The following is a 24,777-nucleotide window of genomic DNA, read 5'->3' as shown; positions in this document are numbered from 1 at the left end:
GCGCAATCGGCTAATCCCTCAACTTAGAGTCTCCTCTGTTCTGAAGGGTCGCACAGGTGAGTCGGTTCAAGCCCCGGGCAAGCCAAAATAGTAATTCTTTGTCACTCGAATAAGTTAAAGAGTCGAAGTGATCTCGAGATATCTCGAACTAATTCGGCTTTCACTTCATCAAATACCCGAAAAAACCGAAAACCTACGGACTTCGCGTGCCCAATCTTGCCTAAAAAGGTCAACTTTGATACATTCCTGAGCGTCCCGAATCCCTTACTTCGCGCTCCGCCGAAGTAACAATGAAAACCAGGGCGGATATGAAAACATTAGACAAATTTTATTTTGCCATGAATAAGACACAAGAGGAAGGGCCCAGACGGATCTAACATGGTCAACATGAGAAAAGTAGGGTAACTTTTAATTCCAAGTTACTGTTGTGGTTTTGTTGAAGATTTAATTAAGAAAACTAACTAAGTTTACAGCTTTAACCTGAAATAAAAAAGGCTGACTGTATTAATAAATGCTACATTCAGGGACTTAAATCGGTTAACAATTGCAGGAACATAAAAAAAATTATACATCTTATGAATTAAGAAAAATTCTAGAGGACTTCTTATTATTAAAATTTTATCGATAAACTGATAGAATACCTCCAAAACTCTGCTTTCCATATGAAAATCCTGTATACCGTATTTCTTTTATTTGGCTTATTGTCTACTCAAAAGAATATGCTTTATGACTGAAATTGTATGAAACCGCTCCGGGAGAAAGATGTTTCGTGCCCCAGGCAAGTTGCAAATAATGGCGAATAATGGTGACTGGACAGCGGTGACAGATAGCAATATTTGTGGCGTGAAACCGCCTTTCCTATTTCTTTACAACAATCAGAAAGTTTTTCTTTTGGTGAGTCAGCCATTTTGCCGCCATTAGCATTAGCCTCCTTTCATGTTTAAATCTTTGGCTCTTGATAACTATCTTGACCCCGTCTTTTGCTGATTTTTTGAGCCACTGCTTTTTCTTGACGACGAGGTCCCTGAATTGACAAAAAAATGAACAGTGAGGGTAATAAACGATGCAAATTACATTTGAGCTGCAGATAAACAAAAATGAATAAAAACCAGTAAAGATGTGATCCTCGCTGTTATCAGGGTCGGCTAGAAATTTTGGTATATGGTAAACATATTTTTATTTTTATGCGGTATTTTTCACCCGACATAACTAATTATTCTAAATTCCACGTTTTCTCGACAGTTGGTTTAGAATGGAGTGTATGGTAATCCTTTATTTCAGCATCATTTTCAACTCCTTCCGACCGAAACTTCTGAAGTTGACAACAACGTGGAAGCCACACTAACAAAACGTACCTGCAGGCCTGCTTTCTTTTGAGGTGGGTCTTGGGGGAGATGCTGATCTTCCAAGTGGGGGTGGGGTACCAGTTCTTGGTCTTGGATCAGGAGTGCGAGGGATTTTGGGCCTTGACACAAAAGCCTTTTCAACATCGCTCCTAAAACGAAGACATTATCATGACGCCTTACAGCAAATAACACTGATATGAAATATACACAAGATACCGATATACGGGGTATTTCAAAAGTTCGTTCCAATTGTAAATTGTATTTTGCGCCAAGCATTTAATGCTTCTTTAGGCGAATGTAAACTGTTTCAGGTAAGAAATTTATCTAAATAACCGTTCAAAGCAATTTTAAACTAAAATTTGAAGAAATTATATATTTTTTTAATTTTTGCCCCAACTGTACACGCACGCGAGTTTTTTCCCGCCATACTTTTCCTGCCCACTTTGTAGGTTTTCTATTTTGGGATTTTTAACGTTTTCTTTTATTTTCTCTACTCCTTCATGAAAATGAAGGCCTGCACTGTTTGTGCTAGAGCTCAGGCATCTATTTTTATGGTCTTCTGGCAATTCAGTCCAAAAAAAATTGCCAAATTGTTGAAGAAGTCTGAACGATGACCGAACAAGTGGTCAAAAGTAAAGACCTTAGAAGATAAGCCAAGGAGTGGATGGCCGTTTTTTCACAAACTGTGTGAGAAATATTATCGAAAAAGCTGTAAGTATATGCGTAATAATTCCACAAAACAGAAAAGTAAAAAAAGTTTCAACTTCACATGATCGATCAAAGTTTCGAGCACAACGGTATGGGGATAAGTTACTAAAAAAAGTTGGAAAGCCTTGAAGAGAAAAAGGCGGTGCACACTTCATGCAAGCATGGTGTCAGAAGGATTTGCCAACTTTATACCAAAGGAGGACCGGCCGGCAAACTCACGTGATTTGACCCCCTAGAGACCATCTGGATTATCGTAGACGAGACAACATACAAAGATCCAGCCCCCAAAACACTGGACGAGCTAAGACAGTGACAACGCTTCGCCTGGAAGAATGTGACTTTGGACACGCTTTGGGAGCTCGTACATTCTATACCTCACTGCTTAGAAAATGTCAGAAACACACAAGAAGACATTCTGTTTACTAATATTTTGGTTATTCAATGTTAAATGAATAATGAATAACATACTAAGTTTTACAAAAGGTTTTGTTAACAGTTAGTGAAATTTAAGCGAATAAAAAATGGGAACGAACTTTTGGAACACCCAGTATAGTGCAAATTACAGGTAATGGCAGAAGAACTTACGGATGCAGCCGGGAGGCCTGGCCCGACCCAGTGACCTCGGTTCCCTTTACATGAAAAGACAAATTAGCAGTAACAAATGTTAAATCATTATATTTCACCAGGCGGTCATGAGAGTAATGCTTGCATTACCGAACTCGTCCAATTAGAATTGTCAAACATGTTAGAGATATTTTCGGCTGTGCTGGTGCTTCAGCGGCCGCCTCAGAAGGACAACAGAAATTAGTGATAACGTTGTCGCCTACTCTCAGACGGAATGTTATACAACTACTTACTCCTGTACTGAAACTAACTAAACAAAATACAGACATCATTGACAAACACTAGCCATTATTAAGCAGTAGTAACTCACTTTCGCTGCACTTCGAGGTTTTTCTGAAAGGAAAAGAGATATCAGGTTATGGTCGACATAATAAAAAATTTCATTTCGGAGAAATAGGCCACAATGGGCCTACGGAGTGCAGCATGGCTAAAAGCCGCAAACACATGCCATCAGAGATACACAAAAGATCTAATATAACTGACGACGCAGTTGATGGTCGAGGGCGTAAACATTTTTGCAAAGGGTCATTCATTACAACCATAGTCGCAACCAAAAACGGCGTGGGCATTCAAATAACTTTTTGTCCTACTAAGCTAAAATTTCTTATTTGTTTGTTTCTGACTGGTTGAGAAAAGGTGCTTAATCGCTTTTTTCTACAGTGATAATAATAATAATAATAATAATAATAATAATAATAATAATAATAATAATAATAATAATAATAATAATTTCAGTTGCGATGACCTGAATTAGGCCACTTATTTTCAACGTGCACTTTTTAAATACATATATGCACGAAACATTTTTACAAGTTGTTCCCATCTCTATTTTTAAATAAACATTGCAAGTCATTGAAATAACATTAATTCAGTGTGGTGCACAAGTTATACGGTGAAAAGGAACGAATCTTTAAATAAATTAAGCTTCACCGTCTGCTCCTGCTGCTGCTGCTGCATTTGATGTCGGTTCAGGCGCCCTCCTTGATTTAGATGACGTTGAAGGTCGCACCTGAAACCAATCAAAACACTGAGCTATCATTATCATCCACTGCTGTCCGACATACCAATGACCTGGATATGGGATGAAGCACCATGTCAAGTATTTCATAAGTCTGCAAAAATCCTTGAAGAACATCAAAGCTAAATTTAATGCAATGACTACGCAAAGCTTCTTCAATTATCAATGAATTAAGGAAACGCCAATATATCTTTACAGCCGTTCAGTTTATGGAGTCACCCAGTGATTTTGGTATAGACATAAGGGAAGTCCCCAGTTTTCAGCCAGTCGACTCAAGGCTCGGTTGGACTGGAGAGAGCGAACGAGCCAAGAGGGGAATTAAAGTTTGCTGGGCAATTTAGAAGCGACTGATGCACAGTCCGACCAACACACACCTGCTGTTCAGGCCGTGACGACTCCATTGTTGAAGTTGTTGGTCTGGAAACATGTTCTGATAATAAAATAAAACAATGGACTGTTAGTTATTTAGTTATCAGTTTCGTCCATGTTGACTGACATTGTACATCATATTGAATATTGGACTGGCTATTGTAATTATCATAATACTCGCCTTGAAATGATTCTAATGTTCTTATTCCTGGAGTAGTTGGCCTAGTTAAGGGATGATCACGACCACCTGAAAACTAGAAAGGAACAAAAGATTTTTATTTTTATTGCAGTTAGTAGTAAATTTGCCTAAAATAGCGCAAAGCCAACAATTTTTTTAATGTTACACGCAAAACCAAAGCAATGTGTTTTTAAAAATGGACTATTTTATTATTGCCCAATTTTAGTTCTGAACACTTGACTTGTTAGTTTTCATAATGTAGCAGATGAAAATAGAAACAGCGGCGGTACATCGCTTCGTTCGTGTACTAGGCAGGAGACATATATTCTCTGCGAGCGGCGGCTCTTGATCTACATAACAAGGCCACAGTTCTTAAAAGCTTATCTTCAACTCGACGATACATTGACTCGTCGCAAAAACTGTCTCGCAGCCGTAAGCGAGAACAACGGCTGTCCTGAAAGGAGCCTTCCTTACAAGCCTTGGCAATGAATGGACTATATCGTGACTGTTTTTCGTCTACTTGCAACACCTAGCTCGAAACCCAGCTTTATGTAGCTCGATAATTTCTTCTACTTGAGAAACTAATTTTCTTTTAAGGTAACCTTTCGTTCATTCCTCATCATTAAAAGCAAGAAACCTTGTAACTTGCAAAGTTAACTTTGTAACGAAAAAACTCATATATTTTGCCATTTATTCAGTGTTCAAAAGAGAAATGACCTGTAAGGTACCTTTTTCTTGCTCTTCAGCTCATCAGATTGTTTGTTGTTCTGTTTAAAAAGAGTGAAAAATCTAAGAGCGAAAATTGTTTAATATACAGATAACTTTCTGATTTCTTGTTGTTTTGTGTCGCAAAACATGATGGATAATTTGTTACACATCCAGTTCTTATTTCGTCTTAAGTCCGTCTAACATATAGATGTCTTTTATCAGTTGATTAAAGACCATGCCACGGTCAAGGTTTTGATAACGGACACTCGCGAAAGTGGGGGACAGTGGTACTTACAGCCGCCTTAACTTGTAAAAACACCGTTTGAAGTCTTAGGCAACCATTTCCACAATCTGAACCAGTACCCTGTTGCGAACAGTTTGTTAGCTTCCCAAGGGTATCCCGGGTTTGAGGGAACTTTGACCGCTATACTTTACCATCTAACATCAAATACTGTTAAGATTAGTTTATGTAACATTTACTGAGGTAAACACGTTTTTGAGCGTACAACAGGCAAAGAAATAAATGAATTACAGTACCATTGAATAATGAGTAATAAGTAACTCTTCTCCACACAGTTCTCCTTCAGTCGACAAAAGAATCTCTTGTTTATCTAACTCTGCATCAATAGCGTCGCCCTCCTGTATGAAACACAATTTAACAACTTTACTTAATAAAACAATCTTTCATTAAAATAAATGTACCCCACGTTCCAGAATTTTGTTTTATCAACTGAGTCAGTAGGTAATAGAAGTAAACTAACCACCGTGGAGGGATAGAGGCTGACGATCTGCGCGTAGCTAACCCTTTGTAAGAGCGAACGTGACTGGAAGGGCCACAGGCTACTCGAATTTCCTGAAGTATCTTAAGTATCACACGATACATACATACATACATATACTCTACTTATGCTCGAAATTTACAGAGTAGCTGTAGAGCTAATGTATTCGAGAAAATAAGTTAAAATTAAAATAAAATATGCTATATTACAATTCCAATATTATTTATAAACCATATACAACATTATGCATGCAAAGGGAAATATAACTTGTAAATCTACTGCGGAAAAGCTTCCTATCCGAGGATCTCCTGCATGAATTCTAGAAAATTTAATGTTTTGTAAGTGTCTGGGAGAGAGTTCCATATTTTGCTAGCTAAGTATGAAAAAGAGTACAGACCGTAAGTCGTTGATCATCCTATAAACGATCATCCTATAAACTCACATCATCATCATCTTCCTCATCTTCATCATCAGATTCTGGTGTATTTGTGGCTGATGGATCATCTGCAAAAATACCAAACAGTTTTGATAGAGATTAATTATCTCGGGCTACCTTAGACAATGAGTATTAAGCACCTACCATGTTCTTCGCAACAACATTTAGCCTGTTCTAGGCTCTAAGTTAAAAAAAAAAAAACATTCCAGAACCTTTTCTGTTTCTCGCGCTTGCTTTTCCACAAAATGACCCGGAGCCTGGAACCCACAGGGCACTGCAACATCTGGCAGGGATCATATCAGTATCAGAAAAACAGACCACTGCAGTAACCGCTACCCGCACGGAAACAGTACGTTATAAAGGTTACGATTAAAGCACTTGAGTAATGGATTATAATGTTCTAACCAGAGTTAAGCTGTTTGATGATAAATTGGATCTGTCTGGTCATATCCGGATTGTCATCTTTAAGGAAACACTCAAGGATTTCTTCCATTCCCTGTAAGAAGGAATTGAACAGTGGCAACAATCACTTCAAGATGGTCCCTGAAACGTACATCTCCATTTATGGGAAAAACTACAATGAGCCACATTTCAGAGCTGTTTTCAATGAGGGAATTCAATGTGCAATTATCAAAAAGCGTAACTTAAAGCTCGTAAAAAATGCTTTTTGGAGATACAGAAGTCCATTTACGATCTTCACTGACAGAATTAAATGAATATTAGGACATCCTCCTGTGAATCAGTGACTTGGCATTCTCAGAGATTATTTTTATGACCAAGATCCGCTGTCAATAAAAGTAACACATTGTAAGGGGAACTAAAACCTGTTACTTCTGCAAATTTGAGGAAAACTTAAACGCCTATGATTCAGGGTCAGAAAAGAACTTTAGAACTTAATTATTTTTAATCAGGCACCTGTTTGACCATGCCCTTTAAGGGTTAACTCATTAGCAAAGCAACAGCAGCAGCTTACCAAGGCTCTTGCCTCCTCCTTCACAGCTGGTAATGCCAGAATACTATACAAAGCCCCATTCACATACGGACGAATCTGTTGTAGTATAAATGATAATGACTTTTGCAATCAAGTTAAAAATAGTTAAGAGTAATTCATAGGGTTACAGAAAGATGGCAGACAGAAAATGTGTCAACACTGACCTGCATTACCAAAATAAACCAGGTTTTATAGCTATTGAATTAAACTTACCTCTTGATTCTCATGTCCTAAAAGATCACTTAGCACACGAAGGATGTGAGCAGCATCATTAATACATCTCCTCTTTCCTAAGAAAATGCATTAGTTTGAATATTACTACATACTTTGCACATTTTATATTATCATCCTGAGAAAATGCCAGGTTTATAAACAGGGTGGGCAGTGGATGGAACTGAGTTCATGGCCCGCCTCCAAATACAGTGCCCATCACAACTCTCTCTCTCTCTCTCAGAAGCAATTCAAAGCTGTATTTTGAAACTACAACCTAATTAGTAGTATATGGTGATTCTAACGCAAGAACCAGTCCATTTGATTCGTTAACTGGAAGTGAACCTGGTAGCTTTTGAGTGCTTTTAAAAATACACAACAGTGACACTTATTTGAAATAATATCAACTAAAAAGAATCATTGGTCTTCCTACTCTGACTAAACTAAGCAACATTATTTTAGAATTATTAAAAATTTACCAGCAGAACGTAAGCAGAGGTTCATGAGCAATGCAACAGAGTATTCCAGAGAGTAATCTGACAAGTTGTCATGATCTGTCAACAGCTGCGACAACCACTGAATCAAATCTTCTTCAATCATGATTGACTGCATTTGGCGTCTAAAAAAGGAACATTTGTTTGTTATTAATAACAAAGTCATACCCTGTGTGCAGATATCATCCCTTTTAAGCAATTAAGATGGGAGAGTCATCTTCACACAGACTTCAGAGCCATTGTAAACCACTGTAAGTATGACAGTCATTATAAAACATATTATTTCATCAGTCCTGTGTATCCACTGGGACTGCTGCTACTTTGGTGAGTCACCTCTCAACTTGAGTTATGCAGTGGGTTACAAGGTGAGTAACAGATTCTTTAAAAATATATAACTTGTAGTGTGGAACTATCTTGAACAGCTTTCTTATCTAAACAAATTTGAAGGAGCTCTGAAATACTGTGAAAATTTGATCCCAATATTTCCCCATGCCAGCATCCTTCCTGAAGGAAGCTAGACGTATTTCATATCTTCACTTTCATTGCCATGAGGTCTTTTAGCTCATCCTTAATGTACATGTTAAGTAGTCAATTTAAGCTCACCTAAGACTAAGTTTTTGCAAGGTTCCCAAGATATTTTCACTAGTAAGAGATGTTTTAGGTTCCTTTTTTAGTGCTGTCAGCAAGGCATATACAAGGGATGAGTTTTGTGCTAGGTAAGAGCGACCTATAAGGAAAAGAAATGCAGGAATTATCACATGAATTTCAACAAGGTGAAGAAAGAGAACCAATCATTGATTTATGAATGTGTAAACTGCAACTTACAGATCATCAAGCCATGATGCACATAATACCAATACTAAAAGAAAACCTGTAGTCTCCAACACCTGAACCAAAACAACATTGACTGGAGGTTGTTATCCCCCAGGCCAATTAAATAACAGCTTCCTCAATCTACACAAATTATAATCATTCATATTTACCAAATCAGTGAAATAAAGAACACTATTTGCACGTTTTGATTGGTTTCTGTAACATGGAATATCCTTTGTTATTCACTGTTTTGCTAATGGAGCCAAAATGGCGTCTTGTTTTGATACATATTTTTTGGAAGATAACATTTGTGCAATACATGAAGCAGTTGTAAAAAACAAATACCAAGAAAACGACAAACTTTAATTTGGCTTGTAAGTGTTCACTGGTAGGTAGAAAATTATTTTCATGCTGAATTTGCAACAAAATCGTAAAATGCACTGGACAAAATCCTCCAAATGTTTGTAAACTGTCAACAAAGTTCCTACTAAGCGATGTTTTTAATTTACAAAAAGTTCCTTTTTCAGTTTTGTCCAACTGATTTGGTAAATTTGCGTCTTGGTATATATCCACCACTATTCATCTCCCCTTCGGGGGATAGTTGTATATTACCTTTGATATTATACTCACCCTCACAATTTCAATAATTATTAATATTGCTAACAATAAAATTAGTCATTAGATAAGTGCTGAATCACCTGCTGAAAGTGATGCAAGGGCATTAAACAACCTTGCCAAATACTGTCTGGACATCTCACTTGGGGAAGTCAAAATATCTAATATTCCATTCTATAAAAAAAACAACATGCAAACAAACAAACAAATGAACAATAGTTACTGGCATTGACAATCCCTAGAGGAACTGCTGCAGATGGCTGTTTAGAAGATCTACTTCCACTATCACATCATGATCACAAGGATCACACTCAATCTGAGAATACTGTTATGCAAGCATTACTGGCAGTTGTTTCTTTTAATAATTGCAGTTGTAGCAGTTGATGGTTAAATATATTGCACATGACACTTGTGCTAAAAATAGAAGGGGTACACACACATATACACAAAGAATACACAGACTGAGCAAATTACAACAGGCATATATATATATATATACTCAATACATCTCACCCTCACATGGCCAGCAACAGAGCAGCCAAGAATGTCATGGACAACATATGTATTAACAATGCTGTCTCGTTGTTCATTAGTAATGGCTTGGGTAAGATTCTGTCAAACAATAAGGAGAAGGAAAGAATTAATTAAGAATCAATTAGAAATAAAAATAAATCTTGTTCCTTCTGTTCAATAATTTCACACCATACCCATCTTAAGGCTTGTAGAAGAAATGCTCTCTTTCTCTCAGGTAAAGTAAGCAGATCTGTTTTTATCTTGTCATAGTCAAGAGAGGGCTTGTACGGAATATCAACACTTTCTGCAAGTCTGAATGTTAAATGAAAAACGTGAAAAATCTGCTGAATTACTGTTAGTGGCAATATTGATGGTTTCAAGACTTTGAGGAATAACAGTAATTTTGCAATAAGTACAAGAAGTGTAATAATTTTCTGACTCAGCGGCAAATGTTATTAAGGCAGTGTCTAAAGTACATACTGCAAGGTAAAAATTGGTTTAAGTCCTGGTGACAGAACCAGGGATAAAAAGTTTGTGAGCAAACATTTGCTAGGAGAGGTTCATAAAAAAGTTGGAACCTGATTTTCATTTTAACTATTGTAAAAATTAATGCTGGGTCATAAAAACATTAGGTTAACATCCTATTGGTTGGGCTGGTGATGACATACATGTAGAGCTTAGAGACAAGTTAAACAGCACAAGGCTATGACTTTATATGGTATTTTAGATCTCATGGCTTGAGCTATTGTCATTTATAAACAGCAGAATAATACCCAACCTGGGTAGCTCATCATATGCCAAAGATGCTCTCAGTATTGAACTTGCCTTGAAAAAAGGAACAAATTCTTAATATTAGATCAAAAACTACACAAGGTGGTAATTAATTTACTGTCCTAAGTTACCAGTGACAAACATTATTGTGTAATGATAGTCTCCCTTTTATATTTTTGTTATATATTGTTCCATCCATCCTTTCTTTAGGCATATTACTTTTCTTTCAAGAGCAGTTATTCTGGGCTTTCAGAAATGGCTAAAAATGAAGATACATTACATTAATTAGTTACAAAATTATTTATTTATAATTGCAGCTCACCGTCCCTGGTTTGCTTATGTCAACTGATTCTCCATTTGAGGGAGCAAACAGTCTAACACAAATGTTTTGAAGATACTCAGGTGTCACCTGGCCAAAACAAAATAACAACAAAATTGGTCACTACTGACTTTGTTCACCGAATTAGTAAGATACATTACTGTGTGTCAGTGACAGTGTAAGATCTTGGTGCTTAATATGTAATGCATTTGGCGATGTGGCAGGCTTATATCTACATTGTGGGAGATTATTAGAAAAATTGAATGTTGCTTTGAAAGGAGCTGATACTAAATCATGCTTCATTTCATTTTAAGAAAGAATTCCAAATTAGAACTTTTAATTAACCGTTACACCAGAATGCAACAAAAATATGCATATTTAGCCACATAAAGGTGGACCCAATGGACTTATTTTAAGGCTAAACTGAGGCCTGCATGGCCAAGAAAAACATTTCAAGGCCAGCTAGTTCATCTTTTATCTTAGGGTCTGGAACAGCAGCCTCACCCTACCCCACTTACTTAGAGATTTGAATCCACTCCTCACTGATTTAACTTTAAACTTGACAAAACTAGTCACAAAACTGTTGGTTACCATTTTACCACGGACTGTATCTTCCAGTGAGTCCACTAGTTCAGCAGCAATACCTATGAGTTTATGATAATCTGCCTACAAAGGGAAATACAACAGGCAGGAACTAGAAGTGAAATAGAATTATATCCCTCTATAAATATACTGTAAGTCATATAGGACTTAATTATACAAGCATTGTTTCATTCACACCTTTCTCATCTCCAGAAGTGTTGTTTCCTGCACTGACCTGTCTCTCCAAAAAGGTTTAATTTCCATATCAAAGAATTCAAAGATAAATTTCTCCTTTATTACAATAATTATAGCACTTCCCTTCTTCCCTTCTAAGTACTGTATCATAGCAATAGCTGATGGTTAAGAAACCGTACTAAGGATATAAGGTAAGCTAAGTCAAGGGGGAGGGGTGGCTTAGGCCAGTCAGTTATCTTCTCTATTAAAGAAGGATGCAGTACCTGTATCTTAGAATATCTCTTCTGATACTGTGATGATCGTTGCTCTCTTCTGGTGAGTTGAGTTTGCAATTTCTTTAGCTGTTCACTGTATAGTTTCCTTTCTCTCTCTATTTCTGTTACATTTTCTCTGTACAAAGTAAACAGCTTCGGCTTTTCTTGGGATTTAAGGGTAGAAGCTAGAAAATCTTGTACTTTGTTCTTGAGATCAAAACTCCACGAGCTCTGTACATAGCAAGTTGAACATGAATTAAAATAACAGAACTTAAAACACACAAAACTAGATCCTTGCAAGCATTCTGCTCTTCTCTTGAACACCTTTTCTACTAAAATGCCTGACATACTACTAATACCAAAAATAAAGGTGCATCAGTGTCTATTTTAATATTAGTATACATAATCTGTAAGAGGGTAGGATAGAGTAGGGTAGAATATAAAATCATTTTTTTGTCTTTAAGTTGAACACCATGAAAGTCTGGATTAATGGCAAAATAACAGGCTCTAGGATCTACACCATTCTACATCTGCTAACACCTATGTGTAATTCTATCAAAAAACCCTGCTAAGCACCGACTGATGACTTACCACAAAGAGGGGTTTGAAAGATGGATGAGATGTAGGATCTGGAATATATGGCAGTGCATAGTAAGGAAGGAACTCTGTTGTTTGGCTTAATGCAGATCCTTTAGTTTCAAGGTAACCCTTGAAAACTCGCATTGACCTTTCCAGTTCTTGCCTGTCCTAAGAAATTCACAAGAGAAAAAGAAAAAAGAAGTAAGAAGAATCACAATAAACAAGTTCACTGAATTGTCATTTGTATTTTAGTTAAACTGACACCACTTCAAATTATTATTTTTGTTACTTTTCGTATTAAGCCTGCAATATAGCAGCTGGGGGTTTTGTTTATTGAGTGTGCAAATAAAAAGCGAAGGTGCAAGGATGTGGACAATGAGGCAGAAACCGGGAATTTTTTTAAAAATTATATTTAATTAAATGGGCCCCTTTTTGTGGCTTGCAGCTCATTTTTGCACTTCTCAAACAAAACCGCCACCTATATTATAGACTCCTATAAATTTGATCTCTGTTTCTGTATTATTCATTTCTTTATACTCAAAACATAATAATGATAATGACTGACACAACAAAAACACAAATCAAACTGTTTTGAAAATTTCCAAACCAAACAAAAATGTGAAGCGCAACACAAAACATGTTATTACTTCTATTGTTACTGCTACTATCAAAGGGGGCCGGCACTTTTTCTTACACTACATAGAACTAGCAACATCATTATAATTGACGGAGTACCTGGTTACCATGCGTAATAGGGTAGATTGCAAAGTAAATGTTGATGTTGAAATGTAATTTCTGACATATCTGATCATTTTCTTGAAAATCATCTGGCACATATTGGTTCCACATTCTGAAGAATTCAGTACATCTTCCACTCTCAAAGGCCCCCACCATTCTCTGCTGCAATGAAAGAGGAAAAGAAAGGACCTTACTTACAATTTGGTATTTACTACAGAACTCAGTACATGTCAGTAACTCAGGCTCTAAGTTTCTGTGTTCCAATAACAGTGTGTACACATATAGCCTTTACAATCAGCTTTCCAGCTTTCATTGGTTTCTCCCTCAAATCTGACCTTCTCTGGACCCACATTAAGCCTACTAGCCTGCGTGCAGACGATAACTAAACTCTGATTAGTACCGTCTGCGAAGCAGCGCAGAGATCCTTGTTCTGAACCCCCAACGGACTCAACGAATTACCGGAAGTGCGTTTTGAATTTCCCTTCAACCTGATTAGCGATCACGACAAACAAAACAAAGGCCTTTTTTAACTGGCCAATCGTGGCGCGTACTCCAATCTGGGTACACAGCTGGAAGTCCAGAATGAGGATTTTGACGCTGTTACGCAGACGGAGTTAATCAGAGTTTAATTTCGTCTGCGCGCAGGCTATAAAATCTACCGGCTCTGCAAAATAATGTATCCTACTTGTATACAGAGGAAAATGGATAGCATTACACTCAACTGTGGTTTATTGGCAAGTGGTATTCTATTTCAAAACATCACAATTTTATTAATTACCTTGATAATATTTACTCTAGCAGAATTTTTTTTTCTATAGGACTAGCTTAACTGCTACTTTTACAGGAATATAAACCTTGTAACAAATAGCTGTTCCTTGCATGTGTTCTTCTTTTTGGCAGGGGGAGGGAATTGTGGTTTGTTGCATATACGAGAGGGGTAAGTTTCGAATAAAGACACTTTAGGGAGGGCTACATTTCTAAAATGCTTGAGTTGGTTTAAAAATCCCCCCTCCCCTCCTAAGCTATAAATAATGTACAGTCCCTAATCTGTACCTGAATATCATTTTTCTGGGAGTCATTCCTGGGTGAAGTTGTCTCATTTTTCAGTTGCTTTCCTAGTGATCCTAACTCTCCCTCAAACGTTGATGATGTTCTTGAGTAGCCAAGAAAATCCAGATACTAAGAATTTGGAGTAAAAAATATGTATACAGTTTATGCATCAGTCAATTCCACCTGCACCCAACACCCCCCTCCCCCCCTGGGTGACCCCCAGGCATTGGCATTTCTTTTGCCTTGGATGGCAAATCCCCGGGGTGGGGACGAAAAAAGAGGGCAAATGCCCCATCTTCCGTCAACACTGCAACATTTTTCATCGATCGCACAGTCAAATAGTGCCATTTTAAGCCTTTTAATATGCAATTTTTTGTTTCAATTAATGTCTTCCTTTGTAATGGTGCTAGGATTCTAACGATTCTAACAATGACATGAACCAGTTGATGGTTTTAGTACTGATATTAAATTATTGACATTAAAATTACTAGAGTGCTGTAAAGTTATATGTTATGAATAGTTTTATAAATATGAAAGGATGTTCTTCAAATAATATCAACAGAAATTTGATTCAATAACATTGATAGCTCCAATTTCGCTACGTAATTTTGGCTTGATAAGCAATGAAGAAATGCAGGCATAAAATTGAGGACATGCCTTTACAACCCTCTTCAATTTATTCCTGTCCTTGACAGACGAGCCAATCTGCTTTTTTTTCAGTAAAACCCTCTGTGGATAGTTATATTCTGATAGGAAACTGTTTGAGTGTCAAAAACTTGGGAATGGCCCCGGGCAGTGCAAAATTTGCAAATGTCCCACCCCTGGGACTGACAAGGCGGGCAAATGCCCTGCAGTAGCCTGGAGGGGGGAGGGGCTGGGCACAGGTGGAACTGACTGATGCATTACCATTCCAAAGGTATATCCACACAATTTGATTAATGCAATCAAGCCTAATATCTTAATACCACCGCCCCTTAGCTCAGTTGGGAGTGCGCCGCTCTGCTCAGCAGGATGTCACGGGTTCGAACCTCGGCCAGATCAACACTCAGGGTCTTCAAATAACTGAGAAGAAAGTTCTGCCTTTGTGATGACATCTGGAAATGGTTAGACTTTCTAGTCTTCTCTAATAAGGTCGAAAAACAGCACTTCACTTATCTAGTTCTTGTGGGAGAAAAAAGAACCCAAACCACTGTTCGAAAAGAGTAGAGGATGTAGACCCCGGTGCTGTGGCCAACCTTCACATATCAGTGACATCAGTCACGGGTTGGATAGGCTGTACAGTAAGCTCATAAAAAAATGGACCGACAGCGGCTGCCATTGCCGCCTTTCTATGCTGACGTCCGAGCTTACTGTTCACATGTTTATATAAATTGTAAGAGGAGGGTACGTCTGTTGTCATCCATGACTCCTTCCTTCGTTTCTTCATATTGCTAAGGAAACAAGGTTAGGCATACACAATACCGAATTAGAGTTGAAATTGGTCATGAAGTAATCCATTTCATGCCTACCTCTTTAACAATAGCATTTAATTCCCCTTCTATGGCTACAACTTCATCCATTTTCCATTAGTGCTTACAGGTTATAAAAATATTGTTTGCTCATAATAAAACACACTGTTTACCACTGCAAGTGAATATATTCTGTTCGGCCATGTTTTTTTTCTCGTACCCAATCTACGCTGAATTCAATCTAAACGAGGGAAGACTGGTGACTAAAACGCTGCGCAGTCTCTGGTCGGCCGGTCGGTGTCGTTCTGTCTTTGCACGTGGCGTATAAACTTTACCTTTTTTGAACATTAAATACTCTGGAAGATGGCAAAGAAGGAAAGTCTGAATAAGGTATGTAAATCAACATTCACATTCTCCTTTTTTTGGAAAAGAGGTTGCATCTATGCTCAAATTTTCAGCCGGCCTCGTTGGCAACATTGATGATGCATTCTCTTTGATAACTTTCTTGAAACGATTATCGATTACTTTGTGTTTTCACTGAGTGTGGATTGACTTGAGAGCTCATCCAGTCCAAAATCTGAACTAAGATGATGGACCTCAAATACGTGGGTAGTTTCTTTAAGACTTACGTTCATATCGAAAAGTAAAATTCAGTTACTCGACACATCCACGTGGTTGAAATTGCGCAATAAGCTATCGAGATCTTTGGGCTTTTGCAAAGAGCTAAACAGGAAGTGCATCGCAAATCAGATGTTAAGAACTGTTAAGTGCATTGCATGTACATTTCAGTACAGTTATTTCTGTAAGAGCGAGTAAGTAATATTAAAAAACAAACCATGGCTTGACTAAAGTAAACTAGCAGAGTAAGTACTACATGCATGCCTAACAAGTATGGCTTTCTGCCCTGAAATTGATATATTGCCAATTAGTTATAACCAAAGGTCAAGGAGTGTGGGCGACAACGATCAAAGGTCAAAACGCTTTTGCTCCAGTGCTGTGCTTTGTGTAAGTTTCGCGTGACAGGTGGTTTAAACACGTGTGGTCAGATTACGAGTGATAGAAGGTCCTAATGCACATGATCAAGGTGCATTCTGTGCATTCCATACATTCTTAAGGGAATTCCCATTGAATGCTGGCTACATACATGTGACGCGTGCGTAATAACAACCTGGAGATTAGGATTGTGGGCGACAAGAGGAGCCTGCAATAATGTACCTTAATCCTGTTAATCATGACAGGGTAAAAGCAATGACATGCGGTCTTTCAGTTGGCAAACAGCTCGTAAATGTGCTTAGCAGGGCTTGAAGTAACTGACCAATAGGCACTGGACAGTTGTTGGTCAGTCAAACAAAAATTGACATAAAGTAACTTTTTACCTTCACGGACAGGGAATTGGGTTGGAGCCTTGAGCGCAAGGTATCACTGTTCAATGGGTTGAAATAGTTACCGTTTTGCTGTGTGTCATGCATGAGTCTGTAAATGTGCCCATGCCTTATACTACTGTTTGTGTCTTCGGTATTGTTCCTTCTCTGGTGTTGAAATGAGTTAAGTGGAGTTCAGGGTTAAGTTTGTGTTTGTGTGAGCATACATTGATGTACATTGTAGCAAAGTTTTGCAGTTGTCTTTTCTTTGATTTGTAGCAGTCAGAAAAGAGTAGTTCATCTACAGCTGTTGCTTTAAAGGCAAAAACTGTAGTGACAAATGGGTTAATAAGTCAACTCCAATTGTGTATGACTAGCTCTTTAATGACCGTGCCTCATATGCCTTTACTTGTTTTATTTATAGGTTAAGAAAACCTCTGTGCAAGAAAAGAAAGTGAGTAAAGAGAAGAAGGGTGTGGTTAATGGAACAAAAGAAGTTCATGACCAATATGTCAAGAAAAGTAAAGACCAAAAAAAGGTTAAAAAGCTGCCACCAATGACAAAATCTTCAGATTCTGAGGTGAGTTAAATTCTCAGACTCGATTAAGCAAACTGCTTTTATGTTATGATAGCGAGGCAAAATCTCTAGTCTAAATAAATGCAGCTACTAATAACTATTATTTTGCTGTAGGATTCAAGTTCAGATGAAGATGAGCAAACAAGGTATATTTTAAAATGTTGTTCTAGCTGAATGTGCAGATAAATTTAATTAAATGTCTAACCAACGAACATTAGGCTCACTGTTCATGAGCGAAAGATCCATTTAAAAAACAAATTATTATTTTATCAGATTACAACTTTTTTGTCATACATACATACATATTACATACCTGCACTTATTAAACTAATTATCATTTAAGGGATAACAAATTAACATGCATAATTAATTCAGAATAATAATTAATTAATGATCAATTAAATTGTTATATTTTGTCCCATTCAGAGATCAAGCTGTCAAGAAAGTGACCAAAAAGGCTAAGGTAACAACTACTCCTGCTCCTAAACCTGCAAAGTCATCATCATCTGACTCAGACTCTGATGATGAGAGTGAACATGGAAAAAAAGTACCACAGAGTTCTAAACCAGGCAAAACAGATGTTATGAAACTAAAAGGGATTAAACAAAAACAAGAGCAATCATCAAGTGATGATTCTTCTTCAAGTGATGAAGAAAAAGCCAAGGAAAAAGTAGCTATTCCAAAGAAAACTGAGGCAAAGAAGGCAGCAAATCCAAGTTCATCTTCATCTGATTCAAGTTCAGAGTCGTCTGAAGATGCAAACAAAAAGACAAATGGCAAAGCCTCTCAGCCCATCACTAAGGTGTCAGAAGAAAAGAAGGAAAAAAAGTCTGGTAAACATTCCTCTGATTCAAGTTCAAAATCTTCCAGTAAAATTGTAAAGCAGAAAACTAAGCCCTCAAAGGCTGACACAGAGAAGAAAAAGACAAAGGATATAAAACTCACAGCAGCCTCGTCAGATTCAAGTTCAGATTCTTCTGATGAAGAAGAAGCAGATCCAAAAACCAAACCCCAGTCTAAAAACACATTGGGAAAGAGGAATGGAAAATTATCCAAGAAAGAATCATCTGACTCAAGTTCAGATTCTTCTGATGATGAGGATAAAAAACCAAGCACCAAACGCTCACAGCCTGTCACAAAGACAGTAGAGGCAAAGAAAGATGGAAAAACTGGTAAAAGGTCCTCTGATTCAAGCTCAGATTCATCTGATGATGAAGATAACAAAACAGATGCAAAACACTTGCAGCTTCCCACAAAGAGGGCAGAAACAAAAAATGGTGGAAAATTATCCAAGAAAGAATCTTCTGACTCAAGCTCAGATTCTTCTGATGACGAGGATAAAAAACCAAGCACCAAACGCTCACAGGTCATCACAAAGAAAGCAGAGACAAAAAAGGATGGAAAAATATCCAAGAAAGAATCTTCTGACTCAAGCTCAGATTCTTCTGATAATGAGGATAAAAAACCAAGCTCCAAACCCTCACAGGTCATCACAAAGAAAGCAGAGACAAAAAAGGATGGAAAAATATCCAAGAAAGAATCTTCTGACTCAAGCTCAGATTCTTCTGATGACGAGGATAAAAAACCAAGCTCCAAACCCTCACAGGTCATCACAAAGGAAGCAGCAGTAAAAAAGGATGGAAAACCCAAGAAAGATTCCTCTGAGTCAAGCTCAGATTCATCAGATGAGGAGGATAATAAAGTAACCAAGCAAAAAGCAACTCAGTCTGATTCTGAATCATCAGATTCCAGCTCTGATGGGGATCAGCTAGCATCAGCTACAACAAAGATCAGTGGAGCATCAAAGAAAGAGGAATCAAGTTCAGATGAGTCCGATGAAGAAATGAAGAAAAACACAAAAAGAAAAAGAAGTTCATCAGAAAATTCTAGCTCAGATGAGGAGGAAGTAGCAGAGAAAGCATCCAAGAAGGCTAAAAAGGTATGTTAAGGACCTACCAGTACTAACATGCTGTGTGTTATTACATGGCTTCAATAGTATGCGCACTCAGCTCTGATTGGCTGCTAAGCGGGCATTATTTTCTTGTAATGACCAGGCATTACCAGCTAGGTGTCCAAGGCATGTACAATCTGTGTTTAACTTGACAGTGGACAAAGTGGACATCCTTACGGAGATCCATGTTATGGTATCTGCTTACCAGTGTGACTTGACTGTATTACGGGCTCAGGTGTTAAAATCATTGGGGTGACGTGTTTTTTAATTGTTATCCGCTCACCTATTATTGATTTTAATTGATCACAGGCTCAGGTCCATAATGAAAAGGGCATTTAATAACTTATTAACCTCGTCCGTTCACTCATAACATGGAAATCTCAGACCTCAGCCTTGCCTCAGTCTTAGATTTCCCTCTAATGACTGCACTTTTGGTTTATAAGTGGTATTTAATCCTTAAGTTTCTGTACTTTCTTAATATGAGCTGAGCTGATTGATGGGAGCAGAATGTTCATTTATAAATGTTACACTTATATAAGTACATGTACGTCCTGTAAAAATAAATATTTGGTTAATCACGAAAACTACCTCTTTTAAGGAATTTTCCAATGATGTTGAGGGAGTTGCTGAAAAGAAAAAGAAGAGAAAAGTAAATGAAGGCGACAACGAGGGTTCTGGAGGCAAGAAACTGAAGCATGATGAGACGGGGTCTGAAAAACAAAGTAAGTTGTCTTTATTCTTAAACATTATACCACCATACATTTCTTTTATCTTATTACAAGTGAACTGTGAGAAACTGTATTTCACTATTAGTTTTTAAAAGGGCATTATTTAAATTATTAGTTGGAAGCTAAAATATACTTATAATTAAACAGAAACACACAAAAGTAAAGAAAGATACCTGTGAAGTTCACAACAGTGGTGGAATTAGCGGATGGTATGGGTTGGTGGGCCCCACCTTATTTTTAGGCCAAACGGAGGCCCTCAGGGCCAAGTAAAAATTTTTTTAGGCTGGGCCCCACTCTTATATCTTCAGGTCTGGCTGAGTATGCCCCTCATGTACTTAATGATCTGAATCCACCACTGCAAGGGTCCTATATAAAATAATATTGTTAGGTATAGGTAATAGCATAATTTGTAGTGATATTTGGCATAAATACCACGAGTGATATTTCAAAATTGTTATAAGTAATTTCATGAGCCATTAGGCGAGTGAAATTTGAGACAATTTTGAAATATCACGAGTGGTATTTATGCCAAATATCACATACAAATCCTGCTATTATTTGTTAATTCTACTACCTGCAAAAGGTTTGTAATTTTCACATGTAGGTATTTCAAATTAAGCAGAAATACCACTGCTCTAAGCCAATCAAATTGCAGAAATTTCTCATGTATTAGTATAATACTAATTGCATGAAGTACTCTTGTATTGTTATTTCAGTTTCCATATTTGTTGGAAATCTGTCTTTTGACACAAATGAAGAAACACTGCAAGGATTTTTTGAAGATAATGCTTTGTCCCCCACCTCTACTAGAATTGCTTATGCTAATGGATCATCAAGAGGGTAAGTTATTAGTTTATTGATTTTGTCACACAACATGCTTAGATCATTATGCCAACTAATTTTTATCACCTAGCAAATACACGTAGCTTGAGACTCAAAAATGCGTTTGTGCAATGTATACATGTGTTACGGGTCAAAATTAAATTCAGGTTAAAATTTTTTAACCAAGGTTGATTCTCAATTTCCTTTTTCTGCTAGCCCTAATCCATGAATGACTAGGGCAAGAAGACAAAGAAAATTAAAAATCTAACTAGATTATAAAAATTTTAACCTAATTTTAATTTTGGTGTGTAACATATGCACTAAAAATCAGTCAACCATGTAGGTCATGAGAGTCCTTGTATTATTAAGCAGTATGAAGCTCACCTTTTGTTTATACCAGTAAAGTGAACAAAAGGTATTTAATTTAAAGGTAAAATCTGCATTTTTATGATCAGTAATAATCATTTTCTCTATCATATAACCTACTGAGTTTGGAAAATAATGTAATGTATTCTTATTAGCTACCTCAAGGTTTCTTTCAAACTTGTCATGCAAGTTTCTGATTTTTTAGCTATCTCTAAGTCATAACCTGCTGAGAGATTAGACAATCAGACTTCACCCCTGGACTCTTACTCAAATCTATGTAACCTTACTGTGATCGGTTTTTTCTGTTCATTCTGTTCCCTATTTGCTTCCCCGTATGATTGCTTCAATAAAAAATTCTTGTATCATTGTTTTGTGTTTGTGTATTTTTTTAATCCCGGAAATCCTACACTCAAGAATTAAGTTTGCTAACCTTCCCACTTCTTAAAATCACCATTTATTTATTAACTGACAAAGCTAGCTATTCAAAACTGTAAGTTGGATTACACCATTTTCATGCAGTAATATGGGGTCCACACTTTGCTTTGCACATAAAATGGAAAATGAAACTGCAGAATTCATAAGTTTAATGTTATGTTTTTCTTGCACTCCAGGTTTGGGTATGTAGATTTTGGCAGCCCTGAGGAAGGACAGAAAGCACTAGAGCTTAGTGGATCAGAGATTGATGGTAGAGCAGTGAGAATAGATAAGGCAGAATCAAGAGCTTCACCAAGGGGAGGTGGGCGTGGGGGCCGGGGCGGTGGTTTACGTGGACGCGGAAAAAGTACCCCATCAAACACACTGATCTGCATTGGCCTGTCATATGACACAGATAATGATTCATTGAGCAGGGCTTTTCCAGACTGTGTTAGTGCACGAGTTATAACGGACAGGGAGACTGGCAACCCAAGGGGGTAAGTAACATTAGAGCATATTAAGCCCACTTGAGCCTCTGCTTTTTAGACCGAGCTTTACTCAAGTTGTTGTTTGCCCTGGATTTCCTCAAATCCCCTCATTAAACAAATCATTAACGGTCCGAGTGGCTGTTAGGAACTTAAAACACCCTACCAGATTTGTGTGGAAATAATATTATCTCCATGAGAATTCCCGTCTTTTGTATTTTGTTTTGTTTATTTTGATTTCCGAAAACATGAGATGGAGTTAGTAGTAAGATGATGTCACTCTATTAACTTTGCTGGATACCCACTCCCCTCTTCTAGTGACGTTCCTGTCGGTTCCCTCGTATACAGTAATTAGAATTACATGATTCCAACCCGAAAGCAAGCTGCTCCAGTACCAGAAGTATAGAACCTCTGAAATCGACATTCTCTGGTCACTTAACAAAGCCTTATTTTATCCCTTTCTTTCAGTTTTGGATATGTCGAGTTTGACAGTGTTGATATTGCCCAGGATGCGATGACCTCTATGGAAGGGAAACAAGTTGATGGTCGTTCCCTGCGACTTGACTTCGCAGCGCCAAGAGGGTCTACTCCAGGAAGTGGAAGTGGAGGTTTTAGAGGTGGTGGTAGAGGTGGCGGTAGAGGCGGTAGAGGTGGAAGAGGCGGTGGCAGAGGTGGAGGAAGAGGTAGGTTTTTTACGTTGTATAAGTATATAATAACCTGCCGTGATTTACCAGAGGGCAACGAAGGAACTCGTTTCCTAACCCAATTTGGTTGTCATTTACAAGGAAAAAACTGATCTTTTCTTGTTGTTAAAGTCATCTAGCCGAAATGTCCGACACAACACCCCGCCGTCTTCAAGAAAGTTTAACGAACTAATTTTGTGTTTATTTTCTGTAGGCTTTGGCAGAGGAGGAACCCCTGTAAACGCTGCCAGGAAAGGCAACATACAAGAGTACAAAGGAACTAAAATTTCGTTTGATGAATAAAGGCAATAATTTTTATCCCTCTGTAGAATTACTAGCATGTCCGAGTATTGGCTTTTTTATACTTCAGTTTGTATATAATGTTGATACACAATTATATAACAAGCAAAAAATAGGCTGTGTAGGAATGGAAATAGCAGGGGATAGAAGGCAAAAGACTGCGTCTTTGCAGGAATACTTTTTGTTCTAAACAGTGGTATAAATAATGCGTTTGTATCGTCGCTTAATGCGTTGATGCAAGTCTCATTTCATTTTTTTCCGTCCAAATTTCAATTCGATTGCACTGAGAGTTCGAGAATAAGGACTAATACGGGTTTTTTTGTGCCTCTTTTAATTACCTGTTGCACTTATCTTTAACGTTTATTTAAGTGTTAGTTAGAAGCAGAAAACCGGGTGATAAAATTATCTCGAAATTCCAAAGTCGTATTTGTATTTGATCTTATTAGAATTATGTTTACGGCAAATGGTGGACTCAAGACGACAATTCCTCAAATTCGGAAATAAACAGATGAAAACTAAGTAATTTGTTGTAGAAGATGAAGCTAACATTTTGTGAAGATATAAGGTACAGGGAAAACTTGGTCACGTGGTATAACTAAAGGTTTACCGTTTGTCGTAAACGTGAGTATAACTCTATCTTATGATTTGTCCCTTGAAACACAGTAAAATTCAAGCTGATCGTCAGCATGTTTGTAAACGTGCCCAATCATATTTATTATATTACATTGATTTAAACCTTTGAATTGTAACTTTGTGTTTTTTACATAATTTTATACACGCCCAGTCTTCAAACAGAGTCAAAATAGTAATTTATTATTTCCATGTTTGCAATGGCATTTTTAAAATTTGTAATGTTTACAATCATGCAAAATCTTTATTTACCACCCGTGTGGTTGCTTACTTAATTGTCAATGTATATGCATTAAATTACCAATCATATTTATTGCTTGGTGTGGTTACGTACAGTCTCGTTTCTCGCCGCTGGGAGGGTTTTTTTTCCCAATCATTTGTAGGTCCAATTTAAGGATATACCAACTTTGAAGAAATTCGGAATTTTGCCCGAAGTCCCAGGTTAACCCCTTTGAAAAAAAAACCAAGAAGGCGGCTGATTAAATTTGACATCTTCATATATCGTCAGAATCAGTTTAATTTATTTCACTCTAAAACATCAACAAACATGATTTCTAGGTCCAATTTGACTATATACAAACTTTGAAGAAATTTGAAATTTTGTCCCAAAACCATAGGGTAACCCCATTGGAAAAAATCCAAGATGGCGACTGATCAAATTTGACATCTTCATATATCGTCACAATCACTTTTATTTCACTCTAAAACATCCACATATCTTT

The 24,777-nt window shown here is 37.3% G+C and overlaps 2 protein-coding genes across 2 annotated transcripts; one reads left to right on the top strand and one right to left on the bottom strand.

The window, feature by feature from the left end:
• Positions 1 to 307: 307 nt before the first annotated feature.
• LOC140941137 (lisH domain-containing protein ARMC9-like) lies at positions 308 to 15,942 on the bottom strand. The gene is made up of 26 exons (XM_073390111.1): positions 15,799 to 15,942; positions 14,294 to 14,419; positions 13,238 to 13,402; positions 12,515 to 12,670; positions 11,933 to 12,154; positions 11,484 to 11,558; positions 10,896 to 10,982; positions 10,581 to 10,627; positions 9,997 to 10,114; positions 9,803 to 9,901; positions 9,373 to 9,463; positions 8,465 to 8,588; positions 7,847 to 7,986; positions 7,371 to 7,447; positions 7,140 to 7,214; positions 6,572 to 6,662; positions 6,173 to 6,234; positions 5,489 to 5,590; positions 4,972 to 5,010; positions 4,247 to 4,319; positions 4,071 to 4,126; positions 3,609 to 3,687; positions 2,989 to 3,011; positions 2,640 to 2,683; positions 1,356 to 1,495; positions 308 to 1,024 (listed from the first exon to the last, which is right to left on the bottom strand). The coding sequence occupies exons 1-26, from the start codon at positions 15,847 to 15,849 to the stop codon at positions 963 to 965; spliced, it is 2,424 nt and encodes an 807-aa protein (XP_073246212.1). The 5' UTR covers positions 15,850 to 15,942; the 3' UTR covers positions 308 to 962.
• Positions 15,943 to 16,025: 83 nt separating this feature from the next.
• Positions 16,026 to 24,368, top strand: LOC140941128 (uncharacterized). Its single transcript, XM_073390100.1, has 9 exons — positions 16,026 to 16,128; positions 17,524 to 17,679; positions 17,791 to 17,822; positions 18,103 to 19,615; positions 20,226 to 20,349; positions 21,072 to 21,195; positions 22,155 to 22,454; positions 22,911 to 23,125; positions 23,340 to 24,368. Exons 1-9 carry the CDS (start codon positions 16,102 to 16,104, stop codon positions 23,426 to 23,428), a joined length of 2,580 nt encoding a protein of 859 aa, XP_073246201.1. The 5' UTR covers positions 16,026 to 16,101; the 3' UTR covers positions 23,429 to 24,368.
• The last annotated feature ends 409 nt before the right edge of the window (positions 24,369 to 24,777 follow it).

This window comes from Porites lutea, chromosome 1, assembly GCF_958299795.1.
Source record: "Porites lutea chromosome 1, jaPorLute2.1, whole genome shotgun sequence".
Taxonomy (NCBI): domain Eukaryota; kingdom Metazoa; phylum Cnidaria; class Anthozoa; order Scleractinia; family Poritidae; genus Porites; species Porites lutea.
This window is presented reverse-complemented; position numbering and strand designations above follow the sequence as displayed.

Coding starts and splice junctions, on each gene's coding strand:
- LOC140941128 (XM_073390100.1), top strand. CDS start 16,102: ATGGCAAAGAAGGAAAGTCTGAATAAG. Junction 17,680..17,790: donor CAAAATCTTCAGATTCTGAG/GTGAGTTAAATT, acceptor ATTTTGCTGTAG/GATTCAAGTTCAGATGAAGA. Junction 22,455..22,910: donor GAGACTGGCAACCCAAGGGG/GTAAGTAACATT, acceptor CCTTTCTTTCAG/TTTTGGATATGTCGAGTTTG.
- LOC140941137 (XM_073390111.1), bottom strand. CDS start 15,849: ATGGATGAAGTTGTAGCCATAGAAGGGGAATTAAATGCTATTGTTAAA. Junction 11,559..11,932: donor AGAGATATTCTAAGATACAG/GTACTGCATCCT, acceptor TTCCCTTTGTAG/GCAGATTATCATAAACTCAT. Junction 4,127..4,246: donor AACATTAGAATCATTTCAAG/GCGAGTATTATG, acceptor TTTTATTATCAG/AACATGTTTCCAGACCAACA.